Source organism: Peromyscus maniculatus, chromosome 9, assembly GCF_049852395.1.
Source record: "Peromyscus maniculatus bairdii isolate BWxNUB_F1_BW_parent chromosome 9, HU_Pman_BW_mat_3.1, whole genome shotgun sequence".
In the NCBI taxonomy this organism is placed as follows: Eukaryota; Metazoa; Chordata; class Mammalia; order Rodentia; family Cricetidae; genus Peromyscus; species Peromyscus maniculatus.
This window is the reverse complement of record NC_134860.1, coordinates 555813-572138: the sequence shown is the minus strand read 5'-3', so window position 1 is coordinate 572138 and position 16326 is coordinate 555813. Positions and strand designations below refer to the sequence as shown.

The 16326-nt window shown below is 38.4% G+C and overlaps 1 protein-coding gene across 1 annotated transcript in view; it reads right to left on the bottom strand.

Moving 5' to 3' along the window:
- Dnah12 (dynein axonemal heavy chain 12) overlaps nt 1–16326 on the bottom strand; it is a 175415-nt gene that overhangs the window by 81454 nt on the left and 77635 nt on the right. Inside the window, exons 35-41 of the mRNA XM_076544093.1 lie at nt 13725–13808; nt 13042–13230; nt 10514–10633; nt 8414–8602; nt 5437–5588; nt 4351–4489; nt 3126–3292 (exon numbers count right to left, since the gene is read on the bottom strand). Of these exons, the coding sequence (XP_076400208.1) occupies nt 3126–3292; nt 4351–4489; nt 5437–5588; nt 8414–8602; nt 10514–10633; nt 13042–13230; nt 13725–13808 (1040 nt within the window). The remainder of the gene's footprint in view (nt 1–3125; nt 3293–4350; nt 4490–5436; nt 5589–8413; nt 8603–10513; nt 10634–13041; nt 13231–13724; nt 13809–16326) is intronic.

Below are 16326 nucleotides of genomic sequence, written 5' to 3'. Positions count from 1 at the left end.
AAATGATGTTAGGTAAGTCAGTTTTTAAGTTATGATAACAAAGGCCCAAACTGTGAAAGAAATAATTGAAAAGGTGATCTTCATTAAAATAAAAACTTCTATTTGTAAAAGACAATAAAGAAGATAAGACATAGATTAGGAGAATTCAGACTAGCCTCCTGAGTGCTGGGATTATCGGAGTGTATTCCATACTCATTTTAAAACCAAACATTGTATTACCATAACAATTTGTGAAGGTTAGTTTTAATTGTCAAAAATCTAGAATCCCTCAGACCTCTGAGGATATCTATAGATGATTATCTTAATTACATTAATTGAGGTGGGAAATCCTGTCCACTTTGGGAAGTACTGTTTCCTAAGCCGGGGATCCTGGGTTGTATAAGAGTGGAGAAAGCAAGCTCTCATGCCTGTGTCTCTTCTGGCTGCTGATGGACTGTGAGTAGCTGCTTTACGTTCCTGATGCCCTGGTTTCTCTCTACCATGGTAGACATGGTAACCCAGGAAAGCTAAAATAAGCTCCCTTTCTCTTTAAGTTGGTTTTGACAAAGTATTTTATTATAGCAACAGGGGAAGAAACTAAGATACTCATTACAGTAGCTATTTTTGTAGTTGGTGTTTATCTATTGCAGTTTAAAACATATCCACATAATATTTTCATACAACTGTCTATAGAAGTATTTCTAGTTGTCCTGAAAGCAAGCAAGATATCCTCAATAGGCGAATGGACTAATAAACTATGGAACATCTATATAAAGGAATATTAACTCAGCACTAAGAAACACTTGCTAAGTGAAAGGAGCCAGTCTATAAATGCCATACACTTGGGTTTTTTGTTTTTTGGTTTTTGTTTTGTTTTGTTTTGTTTTTTAAATAAAGAAGCCAGAATAGACAATGGGAAAAAGAAAATATCTTTAACAAATGATGCTGGTCTAACTGGATGTTAACATGTAAAAGAATGCAAATAGATCCATATTTATCACCCTGCACAAAACCCAAGTCCAAATGGATCAAAGACTTCGACCTAAAACCAGACACACTGAACCTGATAGAAGAGAAATTGGGGAATAGACTTGAACGCACTGGCACAGGAGACAACTTCCTGAACAGAACACCAGTAGCACAGGGATTAAGATCAGCATTATGGGACCTCATGAAACTGAAAAGCCTTTATAGAGGAAAGGACACAGTCAATAGGACACAATAGCAGCCTACAGAACGGGAAAAGGTTTCCACCAACTCCACATTCAATAAAGGGCTAATATCCAAACTATGTAAAGAAATCAAGAAACTAGATATCAACAAACCAAATAATTAAAAGATGTGGTACAGATTGAAACACAGAATTATCAATAGAGGAATCTCAAATGGTCGAAAAACACTTAAATGCAAATCGAGATTCCATCTTACACCTGTCAGAATGACTAAGATAAATAACACAAGTGACAGCTCATGCTGGCAAGGATGTGGAGTAAGGGGAACACTTCTTCACTGCTGGTGAGAATGCTAACTTGTACAGCCACTACAGAAATCAATAAGGCAGTTCCTCTGAAAATTGGGGATCAATCTACCTCAAGACCCAGCTATTCCAATCCTGGGCATACACCCAAAGGATGCTCCATCCTACCATAAGGACACTTGCTCAACTATCTTCATAGCGACTTTATTCATAGTATCGAGCAACTGGAAATAATGTTGATGTCCCTCAACCAAAGAATGAATAAAGAAAATGTGGTACATTTACACAATGGAGTATATTGCCCAGCTGTTTAAAAAAAATGACTTCGTGAAATTTGCAGGCAAATGGATGGAACTAGGGAAAAAAACAACACCCTGAGCAAGGCAACCAGACCCAGAAAGAAGAACATGATATGTGCTCACTTACACATGGATATTAGGTGTTAGTAAAGGATAATCCCAATACAATCCACAGACCCAGAGGAGGCGAAGTAACAAGAGAAGTTCTAAGGAGGACATATGAATCTTCCTGGGAAGAGGAAATAGAATAGATTATGTGGGTGGACTGGGGGTAGGTGTGGGAACAGAAGGGATGGTGGAGAAGGGAGGGATGGAGGAAGAGATGACTGGAATTGGGGGGCATTTAATGAGCGCTGTAGAAACCTAGTGCAGTGGAAACATATTAGAAGCTATGAGAGTGACCCTCGTGAGGACTCCTAGTAAGGGAGGATAAAGAGCGTAAACCAGCCATCTTCAGTAACCAGGCAAGCCTTCCAGTGGTAGGACTGGAACACTAACTAACCCAGCCACAAAACCTTTGACCCACAACCTGTCCTGCCTGAAGTGCTGAGGTCTAATTTGAGGCCTGGGCCACAAGAGGGAGCCCATGACCGACACTGCCTGGATCAGGAACTTGAAGCTGAATAGCCCCGAGTCCTAGGATAGAACCAAATACAACTGGCAAAAAAGAAAAAAAAAAAAAGAGTCAATGAAATGATTCCTAATGATATTCTGCTGTACTCATAGATCAGAGACTAGCCCAATCATCATCATAGAGGCTTCCTCTGGCAGCTGATGGGAGCAGATGCAGAGACCCACAGCCAGACATTAGGCAGAGTTAGGGGAACACCGTGGAAGAGGGGGAGGAAGGATTGTAGGAGCCAGAGGGATTGAGGACACCAGGAGAACAGGTCCACAGAATCAACTAAGCAGGGCTTATAGGAGTTCACAGAGACTAGAGTGTTAATCACAGAGCCTGCATGGGTCTGCACTAGGTCCTCTGCATATATTGGTAGCTTGGGTTTTTTTGTGGAACTCTTAACAGGAGGATTGTGTGTGTGTGTGTGTGTGTGTGTGTGTGTGTGTGTGTGTGTGTGTGACTCTTTTGCTTGCTCTTGGGACTCTTTTCCTCCTACTTTGCCTCATCCAGCCTTGATATGAGGATTTGTGCCTAGTCTTATTGCATCTTGTTATGCCATGTTTGGTTGATATCCCTGGGAGGCCACCTACTCTTTTCTGAAGGGAAACAGAGGAGGAGTGGATCTGGAGAAGAGGGGAGATGGAGGTGGGGGAGCTGAGAGGAGTGGAGGGAGGGGAGGCTGTGGTAGGGATGTACTGTATGACAGAAGAATAAATAAAAAGAAAAAAAAGACTTCAATTGAATTATTTACCAATGTCCACAATCAAAAAACTGTCGTAATAACTCAATAGGAGGCTGAGCTCCATATTTCTCCAGTGAAGGCATATTCATGTCATCTATAAACACTATACATGTCTTTCCCATAGGTGGTCCAAATACTCCTTTGCGTCTTTTGTCCAATCTAGACATAATGATGTTCTAAAAATTTAAAAAGAAAAGGTATATTGACCTATGAAAATATTACAAATTTACTATTATCATCATTGATTAAGTCAATATTAAGATCTATGCAGCCAGTATCCATGGATAACCAGTAGCAGCTACCATTTGTTAATTAGTCAATAACTTAACATAAAAAATTAACATCAGAAAAAAGGACCGAACAATCTTTGAGAGGAAACAATGTTAGGTGTGTAATTACTCTGAGCTATTCTTACTTAAAATGATACTAAACTTTAAACTTGACCTCACAAATAACATCTGTGGAAGCTCTCCCTTGCACTTAGATTTATAACAGGTGTTTACATGTCAAGCTTGCATTACATATACACATGTATAATTCTATAATACTTTTCACACTGAATACCCCTTTAATTAAAAGCATTAATTTTTCCAACCTTTGTTGGATTTTTAAGGTCAACATAAATGTATATGCTTTTAAAATATTTCTGGTAATTTTTAAACTTGCTTGTACGTTGTAAAACTGAATACCAAGATTGTTTTATTTAAAAATTTTACAGTATTCTAACTTTGCATGACTTTGAAATGAAGGCAAATCTCTTGGCTGAAAACAACAGAAATAGGGTTGGGGAGAATAAGTAGGCACAAATTTAGAAACAGATGCTAAATGTGGCAACTACAAGAAGCTTCATGAAATAGCTTCAGCTTGTTATATTTAGGGGCAAAAGAAGGTCATGCAATATATCATGGTTGGACCAATCAAGTGAGTAGCAAATGTGCTTAAAAGTCACGAAGCAGAATACAGGAAACAACTGGATATTCTCCTATGCCCACCCACTACTCTTGTATGCACACACATGAGCGTTTCTTAACACTTTATTCTCCAGGTAAGTCAATTGTTGCTTCTCAAGTCACAATTAGTGACAAATCTTAATAAAGGGCTGTTGCAAAAGCGTTATCTTTTTATTCATAGATTTACAAAGTTGCATGTTTAACATATAACTAAATAGTTTAATGTTGATCAAATAAGATAAAGCATAATGCTTATAAGCCCAAGTTTCTGGCTTTATACTAACCTGAACCTGATTAGCACTGGTCCGTGCGGAGAAATTGACATAGAAAGGGAAGTACTTGTCTTTTTCCAAGTGGTTCATTAGCTTATCCTTCACATACACTGACTTTCCTGTACCAGTTGGACCCACAAAAAGCAGTGGCCTTTATGAAAATAATAACATAATTCAAAATGGAAGAAAGTAGGTAAGCATTTTTATGGAAAGAAACTCAAATAAGTAAAAAGCTTTAAATAGTAGTTAAGTCATTTCTATCTAAAACCCCACATGTGTAAAGTTGTTCGTGAAATCACAGTAAAGGTAGGACCAAGGAAGTGGCTCAGCAGGTAAAAGCACTTGCCTTGCAAGCCTGATGACCTAAGTTTGGATCCCTGGGACGCATGTAACAAGGGACCTGGTAGCTGGTGTCTGCAACCCCAGCATTCCTACTGTGAGATGAGAAGCAGAGATAGGAGCATTCTCCAAAAGGTTACTGCCCTACTAGTCTGGAGACACTGAACCTGTATGTAAAATGCATAGACTTGTGGAGGGGTGGTGGGTTGTATGAGTGCATATGTATGTGCAGACAGGCACAGGCACAACACATGTATGGAGTTCAGAGATGACCATGGTAGTATTCCCAGGTACTTCCCACCTTTTGTTTGAGACAGGGTCCCCCACTGGCCTGGAACTTGGCCAAGAAGGCTAGGCTAGCTGGCTCATGTGCTTTTAGGGTTCTGCCCGTCTCTGTCTCCCATCTTGCCATGGCTGTGATCACAAGTGTGCACCATCATGCCCATTGCTTTTAGATGGAGTCTGCTCCGCGTGCTTAGGAAGTAAAACTTTACTAACTGAGCCATCTCCCCACCCCAGAATCTGTAGCTTTTCAGTAGTAACAACTATGGTTCCGTTAAAACTTTGGAGTGAGCAATAAATTCTGAATTGTAGGTTTTCCAATAACGGTAGCTATCATTTAGAACAGGTTAACTAGCTCCCAGCCACAGTCTGTTGCCTGAAACTCAATGACCTTAAAGTTTACTTTAAAAAATGCTACTGTTTTATTAGAATGGAACTGTTACATTTAGAATTCATGTTTACAGTAGAGTTTCTTACTTTCCATAGGTAATACTCAAATCCATTAGGAAAGTATATCTTATTGTGTCCATTGTAGGGACTATGATGTCTTGAATCTTGGTACGTTTGTCTTCTAAACTAGAACTTTTAATTAATTCATTCCAGTGGAGCCAGCGACCCCGGTTTTTTAACTGTAAGAGAATATGTTTTAAAAAATTATAACTATGTACTTGCTACATCTGAAAGAATCTGTTCAATACTTACAACATTTGCTTCTTAAAATTTGAGCCCTTAGATAAAACATAACAACTGTAACACAATGACATTTTACCTATTGACAAGGAAAAGTTAACTCAGTTGAAAGATGGGTAAAGAACAGAAGCATGCCGTTTACAGAAGAATAAAGACAAATGGGCTACGGCAGCTCCTACAGTAAGGATCTGCACTGAGATAACATCGAGAGTCCGTTAACACTCACAGCCAGAGCCTCCATTCCTGGATGACTAGCACTGGAAAAGGGACTTACTGTCTTTTTTGAAAAGTAAGTGTTATTAAGAATTCTAAATCAGAAAAAAAAAAAGAATTCTAAATCAGGGAGGGACGGCTCAGTGCGCAGGAGCACTGGCTGTTCTTCCAGAGGACCCAGGTTCAGTTTCCAGCACTCACTTGTCAGCTCGCAACTGTAACTCCAGTTCCAGGAGATCTGATGCCTTCTTCTGACTTCTCTAGGCACCAAACATGCACTTAGCGCACATACATACATGCAGGTAAAACACCCATACACATGAACATTTTTAAATACTCTAAAGGACACCTCTCAAAATTAAAAACTTTAGCCTTTTCCCCATTTATAATGTAATATTATAATAATTCTATAAAATGTAAGTAACATCTTTAGTAATAAAGCAGATTAATAAATAAACATCCATGAATCTACCATTTAATTAATACAATTAATTTTTAATGATAATCCAAAGAATGTAAACATCACTTCATCATAAACTCAATGTATCTAAAATTTATGTCCTTTATTTTTTGAGATAGCTGTAGCCATGGCTGTCCTGAAGCTCACTATGTAGACCAGGCTGGGCTTGAACTCACACAGAGCCGCCTGCCTCTGCCTCCTGAGTGCTGAGACTAAAGGTGTACACCACCATGTCCAGATGAATTTATGTCCTCTTAATATCTAATCTTCCCTAAATGCCTTTAATTGCCTTTTTGCATATGCTGAGTATTTATTTCAAAGTATTCTAGTGTAACTTAAGTTGCAATTTTTTAGATTTTGGTTTCGTATCTTTCAGGTCTAAATGAGCTATAATCTAACTAAAAATAAAACATCATTTGTGACCTCTGTATTTGTTTGCTATTTTGTCTTTTTGGCCTAGGCTGATGCTCAGCCAAGATAATCAGCAGAGCTGTACTATTAAAGTCTTTTAATTCATGCTGAGTGGTGGTGGGGCATGCCTCTAATTCCAGCACTCTACAGACATAGGCAGGTGAATCTCTCCGAGTTCAAGGCCAGCCTGGTCCAGGATGGACAGGGCTACACTGAGAAAACTTACCTTGAAAAAAACAAAAACAAAACAAAAAAGTCTTGAAATTCTTTTGAACCACTGGCTGAACATGCTGCTGTCCTGATGTCTTCCAATCAGTACCAGCCTCAACCATTATTCTCTTCTCCTGATTCCTCTTCCCTTTTCCTGGCAGATCCCTAGGTTGCCTACTATCGAATAATAAGAGTTAATTCCTGGCCAAGTAGCCAGAGTCCAGGACCCGCTCCAGTGCTTAGCTGGTGCTACGAATTGTTTGCTGTATTCCGTTAGGCAAACAGGTGCCACAGCAAGCCTGTGGAGGTCAGTGGACAGCGTTTGGGAACCTGCCCTCTCCTTCCACTGAGGGACAGACATGGTAGAACTCAGGGATTCAAGTTTGTGGGCCAAGTGTTTTCACTAATGGTCATTTCACTAGCTCACAATTAATTTTTTTTTAAAACTCTTAGAGTCATATTAAAGTTATATAGACATGTATTTTGGAGTTAAAAGTTTTGTTAGGTTAAGAAAAAGATGCTGGATGTGGTGATGCATACCTTTAGTCCCAGAACTTGGGAGACAGAGGCAGGCAGATCCCTGAGTTCAAGGCCAGCCTGGTCTACAAAGTGAGTTCCAGGACAGTCAGGGCTACACAGAGAAACCCTGTCTTGAAAAACAAAACAAAAACAAACAAAAAGATTAAAAAAGAACAGTTCTCAATTCCCATTTTCTCTTTCCCAACGGCAACTCCTTTTACCTATTTAAATTGGATATTTTGATATTTACTTTCAGTTTTTAGAAAACATGCTTATACTATTGTCTCTTGATTATTCACTTTTAGAGATTATTTCACTGACTTCCTGTATGACTAATAAAGATAAAACTGTCTTTGGTCATATTCTTAAAATTCCATGTTTATATGATTTGTGTGAAGGAATTAATTTTCTACCGATAGTTGGGTTTGAGTCCTGTCTCTTTCTAGATTTCTACAAATAGGTAAAATTATAACCAAGGCTCTAATTAGATCTCATGGTTGTAAAATAAAATTTGCATGAATGAGATGATGGATTAAATATTTTCTGTTTTAAAGAAGGCTATTAAGAATTCTTTCACAGAGCCGGGTGGTGGTGGCACACGCCTTTAATCCCAGCACTCGGGAGGCAGAGGCAGGTGGATCTCTGTAAGTTCGAGGCCAGCCTGGGCTACCAAGTGAGTTCCAGGAAAGGCGCAAAGCTACACAGGGAAACCCCGTCTCGAAAAACCAAAAAAAAAAAAAAAAAAAAAAAAGATTTCTTTCACAGAGTGGAAAAGTAAGTTAAAGTTGCATGTGACATCATAAGCTGTGACTAGAACAAGTCTACAGGAGAAAGGAGGGACGCAGCATCTCAGCGCGGCAGTCATCACTCAGATGAAAACTCGGGCATCGTGCCCGCTGCCCCAGGGCTTTGTGTTTCACATGTTGTCTTCACATGCGCTTTAGGTCATACCTCATACATGTAGTCATAGACCAGGCCTTTTTCATCAAATGGGCATTCCCATTTGCCCACAGAGTTGGGCATTGGTTCTTCTTCATCTTTCCCTGTCACAATCAATCGTAAGAAATTATCAAAAGCAAGGCGGCCGTTTGTATCACAACTTGCTCCAATGGACCAAATCAAAGAGAATATAAAGCAGGCCTGTTGGGGAAAAAGTTAACCAGAGTGACTGTTTTTAAATAACATTTACAAGGAATAACTATAATTTAATGTCTTAAGGCCTGATTACTGGGAAAGGCCATGCACATAAACAAAGTAGAACTTAGTACAGCGAAACCATATAAAGAATCATTTCTTCGGCAGGAGTGATCAAAGACTTAAGTGCCTACATCAAATGACCTAGGGACATCTATTCAATTCATCCTCACATATATTCCTACCAGTGAAAATGATATATGTATACAAATATTTGTTATATCTCTCTTTCTTCAACTGGAAGTCTGGTTATTTACAGGATGTCCCACATGCTGATGGATACACAGCGGTGAAAATGATGTAACTCTGTAACACTGACTTGGAAAAATCAAGACATATTGCAATTGAGATGCAAATGAGTAAATATAGTTTGTAAATATAATTAGTAAATATTGACATATAAAATACACACAGGAAAGAGTAATATATATATATATATATATATATATATATAACCTTATATATATATATATATATATATATATAACCTTTACAGGGCTATGAGGGACACCAACAATAGTTGCCTTGAGGGTGGCTGAAAGACTGGTATAAACAGAAAATATGCTTTTGACTTTTGAATTTCATTCTATGTCCATGCCTAATCTGGCTAAATGAAAACATTGCCCTCAAATTTTCAATCAGGAATCAATCTACATATGTATCAATCAATACTTATGAAGTATTCTGAACCATGTGATAAATTAGGAGTTTGGGTATATCAAGAGAACAAAAGTTTTCTGGAAATGCCCAAAATTATAGATAGATGGACTATTCCTGGGATAATTTTATGAAAGCTAATAATAATAGCTGTGGAAGAATGTGAACAGATAGTCCTGAAAAGACAACTCCAAACATAAGGACAAGACAGGTAAACAAATGTCACACAACACATTTGTGAAGGGATGGAAGATGCGAGGGAAGGCTTGTATTACATTTCATTTATTTGTGTGTGCGCGTGCGTGCGTGCGTGCGTGTGTGTGTGTGTGTGTGTGTGTGTGTGTGTGTGTGTGTCAGGGAGCACGTGTGTGGAGGGCAGAGGACAACTGATGGGAGTTGACTCTCGACTTTCCACTCACGTGACTCCCAGAGATTAAACTTGTCAGACTTGGCAGCAAGTGCTTTTACCTACTGAGCAACCTCGCTTGCCTAAGAGGTAGTTTTTTGTTTGTTTGTTTGGTCGGTTGGTTGGTTGGTTTTGTTTTTTGTTTGTTTTGTTTTGTTTTGTTTTGCAACAAGGTGGAGGAAAAACCATGAGAGGGAAATGCTGCCGCCACATAAAGAAAGACAACGGGAGGGTAGAGTGCATTAAGAACAAGGCGGTAGATTGGAGAAAGGTGTAGGCAGGGAACAAAGATGTTTAGTTTTCTTCTTTTGTTTCCCTTTGGTAATCTCTGATCTTCTTTGAACTCTAGACACTGGCTAGCAAGGACTACTACTAATGTCTCCCCAAGTCCTCCACTGATTCTGCCTGTATCCACCCATCTGGTTGGGTGCCTTGCCCCAGTCTTTCACAGCTAGTGTCTGTGCTGCCTCTAGGCCTGCTTAGCACTAAGACAAACAAAATCAGCTAATGTAAAGCAAGTGAGTTTAACACTGCACCACCCATCAAGGGACTATTAACATATGGTGCTTCATTAAGAATAGCACAGTTTGAGTTCATTCGGACATATTTTATTTTCTTTAGATTGTTTTTAGAATATGAATGCCAGGTCAGGCTAACTTAGTGTCCTCAGCTATTATTCAGTGATCATCAAAAAACTGCTCTGGATCTTACAAAGGTCTTTCTGAATACAAATCTTATTTTCTATTACCACATTTTATTTTTTAACTTAAAACCACCTTAAATATAAAACCAACCATAATCCAAACACGAGTGTGCTTGGTAGTGGGTTCATTTTCCAGCACATTACAGAGGAGTATCTCAAAGAGGCGTGTGAGGGAGACAACTGCATTGATGTTACTTGTAGGAATCAGTTCCTGCAAAGGGAAAATAATAAAATGCTTTTGAAAATTTCCATCTTATTTGGAGAAGAAATGTAAGTAAACATTTCATTTTATAAAAATGGTAAGAGCATGTACATTATTGATATGTTCTTTTAACATTTAAACTTACAGAAAATAAACTGTAGGCACAATAAAACCATGTCTCAAAAGGTTTTAGTTTGGCTTATCATATGACAAACTTTGCACAATGTATTCTTATTCTAAATCCCATGACAAATGGAAATTAGGTATTATACAAAGAATAAACAATATTCTAAGGATAGCAGAATGGAGTCTTTTATAGCCATTCATTAAGTTATTTATTCTATGTTTATGAAAGACATATTATATTTATAACCATGGAGCAAGCTGGGAGATGTGGAAATAAGAGACACAATCCCTGGAAAGGAGCCACACTAAAATAAAACAGGCAAATATAATATAGTGAGATAATTCTATAAAGGAGGCAATCTCAGGAGAGAGAGATGGCGCTAGAGTACTTGGGGAGGAATAGGCCCAGAAATTGCTTTCAGGGAAACTGGAGAAGGATAAATAACAAAAGGCCTTCCTCCCAGGAAAGAAGAAGGTGAACTGAATTTTCAAGGAAAATGGAAGTTAGGTAAACAGAGGAGAGGAGGTCAGGATGTTTAAGGCAGTAAGATTATATAACAAATACAGGCAGATACGGACTACTAAGGTGAACTTACAGGATATAAAGGCAGGATGACAAAAAAAATTATGCTTCAGGAGCAGACAAGAATCAGACTCCAAGAGTCATATGGGCTTTGTTAAAGGTCATCATAGGACGAAGGCTCCTTTTAAGGACTTTTAAGCGGGGAATAAACAGGATGAGTGGGCGTTTAGAATCTCTGTTCTAACTGTAAAATGTGGACTGCACCAGAGCAGTGCTACTGTAATGATCCAGACAGGAGAGAAGTCAGAACTGAGGCCACATTCTCCAGGGAAGGCTGAGGTATGGAAACGGCTGGAGCGAAGACAGACGCAAAGATTACCAAGGAGGGGATGAGCCAATACAGAAAACATGACAACTGTGAAAAGAAACCCCATCACTCACTACCTGAAAGATGGAGCTTATTTTGTTTTTATTTATTTTTTATAGTAGTAGGGATTTAAAACTGAGAAATTGCTAACAACTTTGATTTTCCCTATGAAGTCACCATAAATAATCTTTGCAATGTGGAATTGTCTAGTGCTTTTCTTTTAATACCATATTTTTTTCTCTTCCTAAAATCGTATTTTAGGATGGAAAGCCATTGAGTTTCTTCCGTTATCAATATATTAATGATATATGTGCATTGTCACTGAATGGTGGTCTTCTATATTATGATCCCAAGAATTTATGGTAAAAGATCTTTGAAGATGTAACTAAAAATCTGGAGATGAGGACATTATTATGAACTATTCAATAGGCATGAAATCTAAGACCCCAAGTGCTACAGAGAAAAGGCCGTGTGAGGCTGGAAGAAGGGATTGGAGTTATGCAGCCATGAGCCACAGAACTGGAGCCACCGGAATCTGGAAGATAAGGAAAGATTCTCCCTTAGCATTTCCAGGGAAGCACAGCTCTGCCAACATCTTGATGTCAACCTCTAACCTCTGGAACCTGAGAAAGTAAAGTTCCGTTCTTCAGGAAACCACATTTGTAGTAATTTGTTATGACAGCCTCAGGAAAATAGCACAGCATAAAGAATCTTCACAAAATGCTAAACACTCATGTGAGTTTAAAAAGACACATATTTACAATATTTTAAAATCTATTTTTATTAAAGTGTGTGAATGTCTCTCTTCTCTCTCTGTCTCTCTCTCTCTCTCTGTGTGTGTGTGTGTGTGTGTGTGTGTGTGTGTGTGTGTGTGTGTGTACACATGTGCATCTGAGTGTAAGTGGGCATCAGAGATCCTGGAGTTGGAGCTATAGACAGTTATGAGCAACTCAACATGGGAGCTGGGAACTGAATGTGGGTCCTCTACAAGAGCAGTATGTATTCTTAACCACTGAGCCATCTCTCTAGCACCTAAAATATTTTTTAAAATATAGGGATTTTTAAAGGTCTAGAAACTATGACTTGATATAAGTATTCTAGTTAAAGTAAATTTAATCTTTTAAGTTATTTGCAATTTAAGCAATATAAAATCAAAGAAGGCTGGGCATGGAAGGGACATGCTTGTAATCTCAGAATTTGGGAGGCAAAGGCAGGAGGATCAGAAGTTCAAGGTCATTCCCAGTTATATAGTAAGTTCAAGGCCAACATAAAAAAATAAATAAATAAAAGAAAGGTAAAGAAAAACTGGCTTTAGTCATTCTAGCACAGTGACTGTAGATTTAGTTAAGTTGGACAGAATCTTCAGAAATCAGTTAAGTCAGAGAATTATAGTGCTGTTACCTTGCATTTTTTCTTTCGAAATGCTAAAGAAGGTGGTACCAGCCATCTGAAAAGTTCATTCAGCAGAATTTGATATTCTGGTTCACTTAGAGGCTCTCTCAATGAATTCAACCATGAAGCCACAAGGGGTTCCCATCCTAACTGTGAAGGTTCCAAATAAATCATACCACAACGACTCACAGTAGCAGGCTGGAGAAAAAAAGATTTTCTTTTATCTGACAATTATCAGCTAGCACTTCAAAGTCCATTCATGATCAGGGTCTGCCTGTTTTTACAGTCTAACACACACTAGATGTTCCCCGTTCAGTCAGGTCCTTAGACATCCTATACCTCTTCATGTTTATACATCATCCAGTCATAATTTGAAATGCCCAATCCTAGCTAATCTCTTTGAAGAAGTCTTGACTCTTCTGCAAAACTAGGTTAAACACAAACATCTTCTAAGGTCTTTCTCTCCTCATTACCCCCATGGATACTCAGTTCCCTCCATACTCTTAGAGTACTTATGTGTAACTATGTATTGAGATTATTTATTAGCATGCTTCTCATTCTTTTAAAACATACATTGAGTCTTATTCATTTGTATACCCTCAGTGTTAAACCCATTTTAGGACACAAAGGAAAATATTTTAATTAATGAATAAACAAACAAATAACAAAATACTATTATATCAAGAACTCACGGAAGCCTGTGAAAGGTCCATTGTTTCAAAGATGAGGCTCATCTGAGGAGACATTTGAATGATTTCTCCACTCATAAGGCAAAGCTAAGGGGAAATATTTTTCACATATTTTAAAATTTAGGTAGAAGTAATCTGTTTATAGATAAAGCACATGCTACCATATAAAGACATGAATATGGCGGGAAGCCAGAAAAAACTCTAGTCTAGTCCTGTGTTTATGATGTCTCCTTATCTTCTTTAATCTAAAACACTCCCTCTTTTATCATATATGTTCAAACTTGAATTCATCATTTCTCTCAATTCTCAACTTTCCCATTATTTTTAAAGCTACCTTATCTCAATTTCCTTGGCTTTGAGATTATTAAATTTTAATAGTATTAGTAACCGTTATTATCAACTATTCATATATCAAATTAATTTCACTGCAAAGTCTTTCCCACATCTACTTTTCTCTTGGTTTCCTCTTCGCTCCTACAATCACCATTCTAGACTCAAGTTTACCTTGTCTAGTCATATGTCAACAGTGAAGCCTCTAACACTTCTGGATTCAACTCCTTAGGTATAAAATAGAATGGCAAAGAGTTGCATTGTGTAATATGGTAGCTACTAGCCATGCAGAGCTATTTGTATTTAAGTGACCAATGTAAAATTAAATGAAGTTTAAAGTTCAGTTCTTTAGCACTGATCTTCTTGGTGCCAAAGAGGAAGTGAGGGCCTTATGCATGCTAGGCAGGCACTCTACTTCTGGGCTCCCTCCCCACCCCAAGGTCAGTTCTCCAGCTCTACTAAGCCATTCTGCAAATGACACATTAACAAGCCATATGTGACTGATTGATGGATACCTTAACAGTGCAGATGTTTCTAGAACTGTAGGAAAAGTTCTACTTGAGAGAACTTGTCTAGAATACGTTTTAAATGTATATCAGTAAACACTCCTCTACTTGCTACCAAGTTAGGATAACATCATCACTCACTCTACTCTACTGTGTTGTCTACCAACCTCTTAGACCTCTACCAACTTCTTAGACTTCACCATCAAGTGCAAGTCAGACATCTGGCAACACCTGCCTTGCTATCCCTACCAGGCCCCAACAACTCTCTCCTCATCAAAGCCCTCAGCACTTGGCCCAGTTGAATTCTAACTTCAGCCTGGGCCAGAGTTCATGAGCATGAGCATTTTAAAACAATAACATCTTATGTTCCTGACCATCCTGTCTTTGTTTGCTTTTTATTTACTTTGTTCCAGCCATTCATTTCATATATCTGGAAATTTACCTCTTGAAAAAAAAAAAAAACCCAAGTAATTCTGAACTATTTAATTCAAGCATCTTAGTCCCTGTCCACAGCTCCAACCATCCAGTTCTCCTTCCCACAACACCTAATACACTTTTTCCCTTTTCACTAAAAACACATTTTCTTCTAACATAATATACCCTGATTACAGGTTCCACTCCTCTACTCCTGCCAGTTCTTTCCTAATATACTTTCTCGTCATTTTTGTAAGGAATTTCTCTTCATGGCTGGTTTTATCTCCTTTGTTAGGTAAGTTCTGCTTTATATCCATTGCTTCTACTGTCCTCACACCGTTGTCTTTGAAGTCTTTGTACATTTCCAGTGTTGCAACACTACCTTTACCTAGGCCCAGGCTGCTTATTGATAGACTATTTCACACAGGCAGCCTTTGGTATAATGAATGGTGATTCAAGCATTTTCATTTAACCAGGTCCTCAGCACTGCCCACACATACGTCTCTATTTCCCTAAACCAGTGCTTCTCAACCTTCCAAATGCTGTGACTCTTTAACACAGTTCCTCATGTTGTGGTGAGGAACCTCTACCAACTTCTTAGACTTCACCATCAAGTACAAGTCAGACATCTGGCAACACCTGCCTTGCTATCACCTACCAGGCCCCAACCATAAAATATTTCATTGCTACTTCATAACTGTAATTTTGCCACTGTTATGAATCGTAATGTAAATATCTGATATGCAGGATATCTGATATGTGACTCCAAAGGGGTCATGACCCACTGGTTGAGAAGCACTGCTAAGCAGATGTGCTTCCCAGCTTCCACTACGGCTAACGAAAACTGTTTCATTGCTTCTTACATCTGCAAAGAACCAAGGTTTACCACTTGACGAAGACAAGTTGTCACAAGGCTTGTTTTTCATTTTCACCATCAACTCTGAATATCCAAACTTCCTGGCTATCCTCCCTCCCATCTAATGTGAGAGCACCCTTGCGATTGAGTTGAAATTCTTATACTTCATTCTACTGGTTAGTTCCTGCTTTCTGAAGCACCAGTACTTGTCAGCTTACTTTTTACTTTCAGCACAATCAATATTACTGAGTAAAAATAAGGAAAAATATAACGACCAACAATGATAAGGTACTTGGCCATAAATTTGAGTATTAATTAAATGAATTTACTACTTAGTAGGACATTCATTTCATATATGTATGGAAATCAATTGGGCAGGGGAAAATGACCTATTGGTGGAGTGCTTGCTTAACATATGCAAGGCCCCAGGATTCAGTCTCCAGTGCCACATAACAAGTATGGGAATAAACTGAGATACACACAGATAGGAGAATACTCA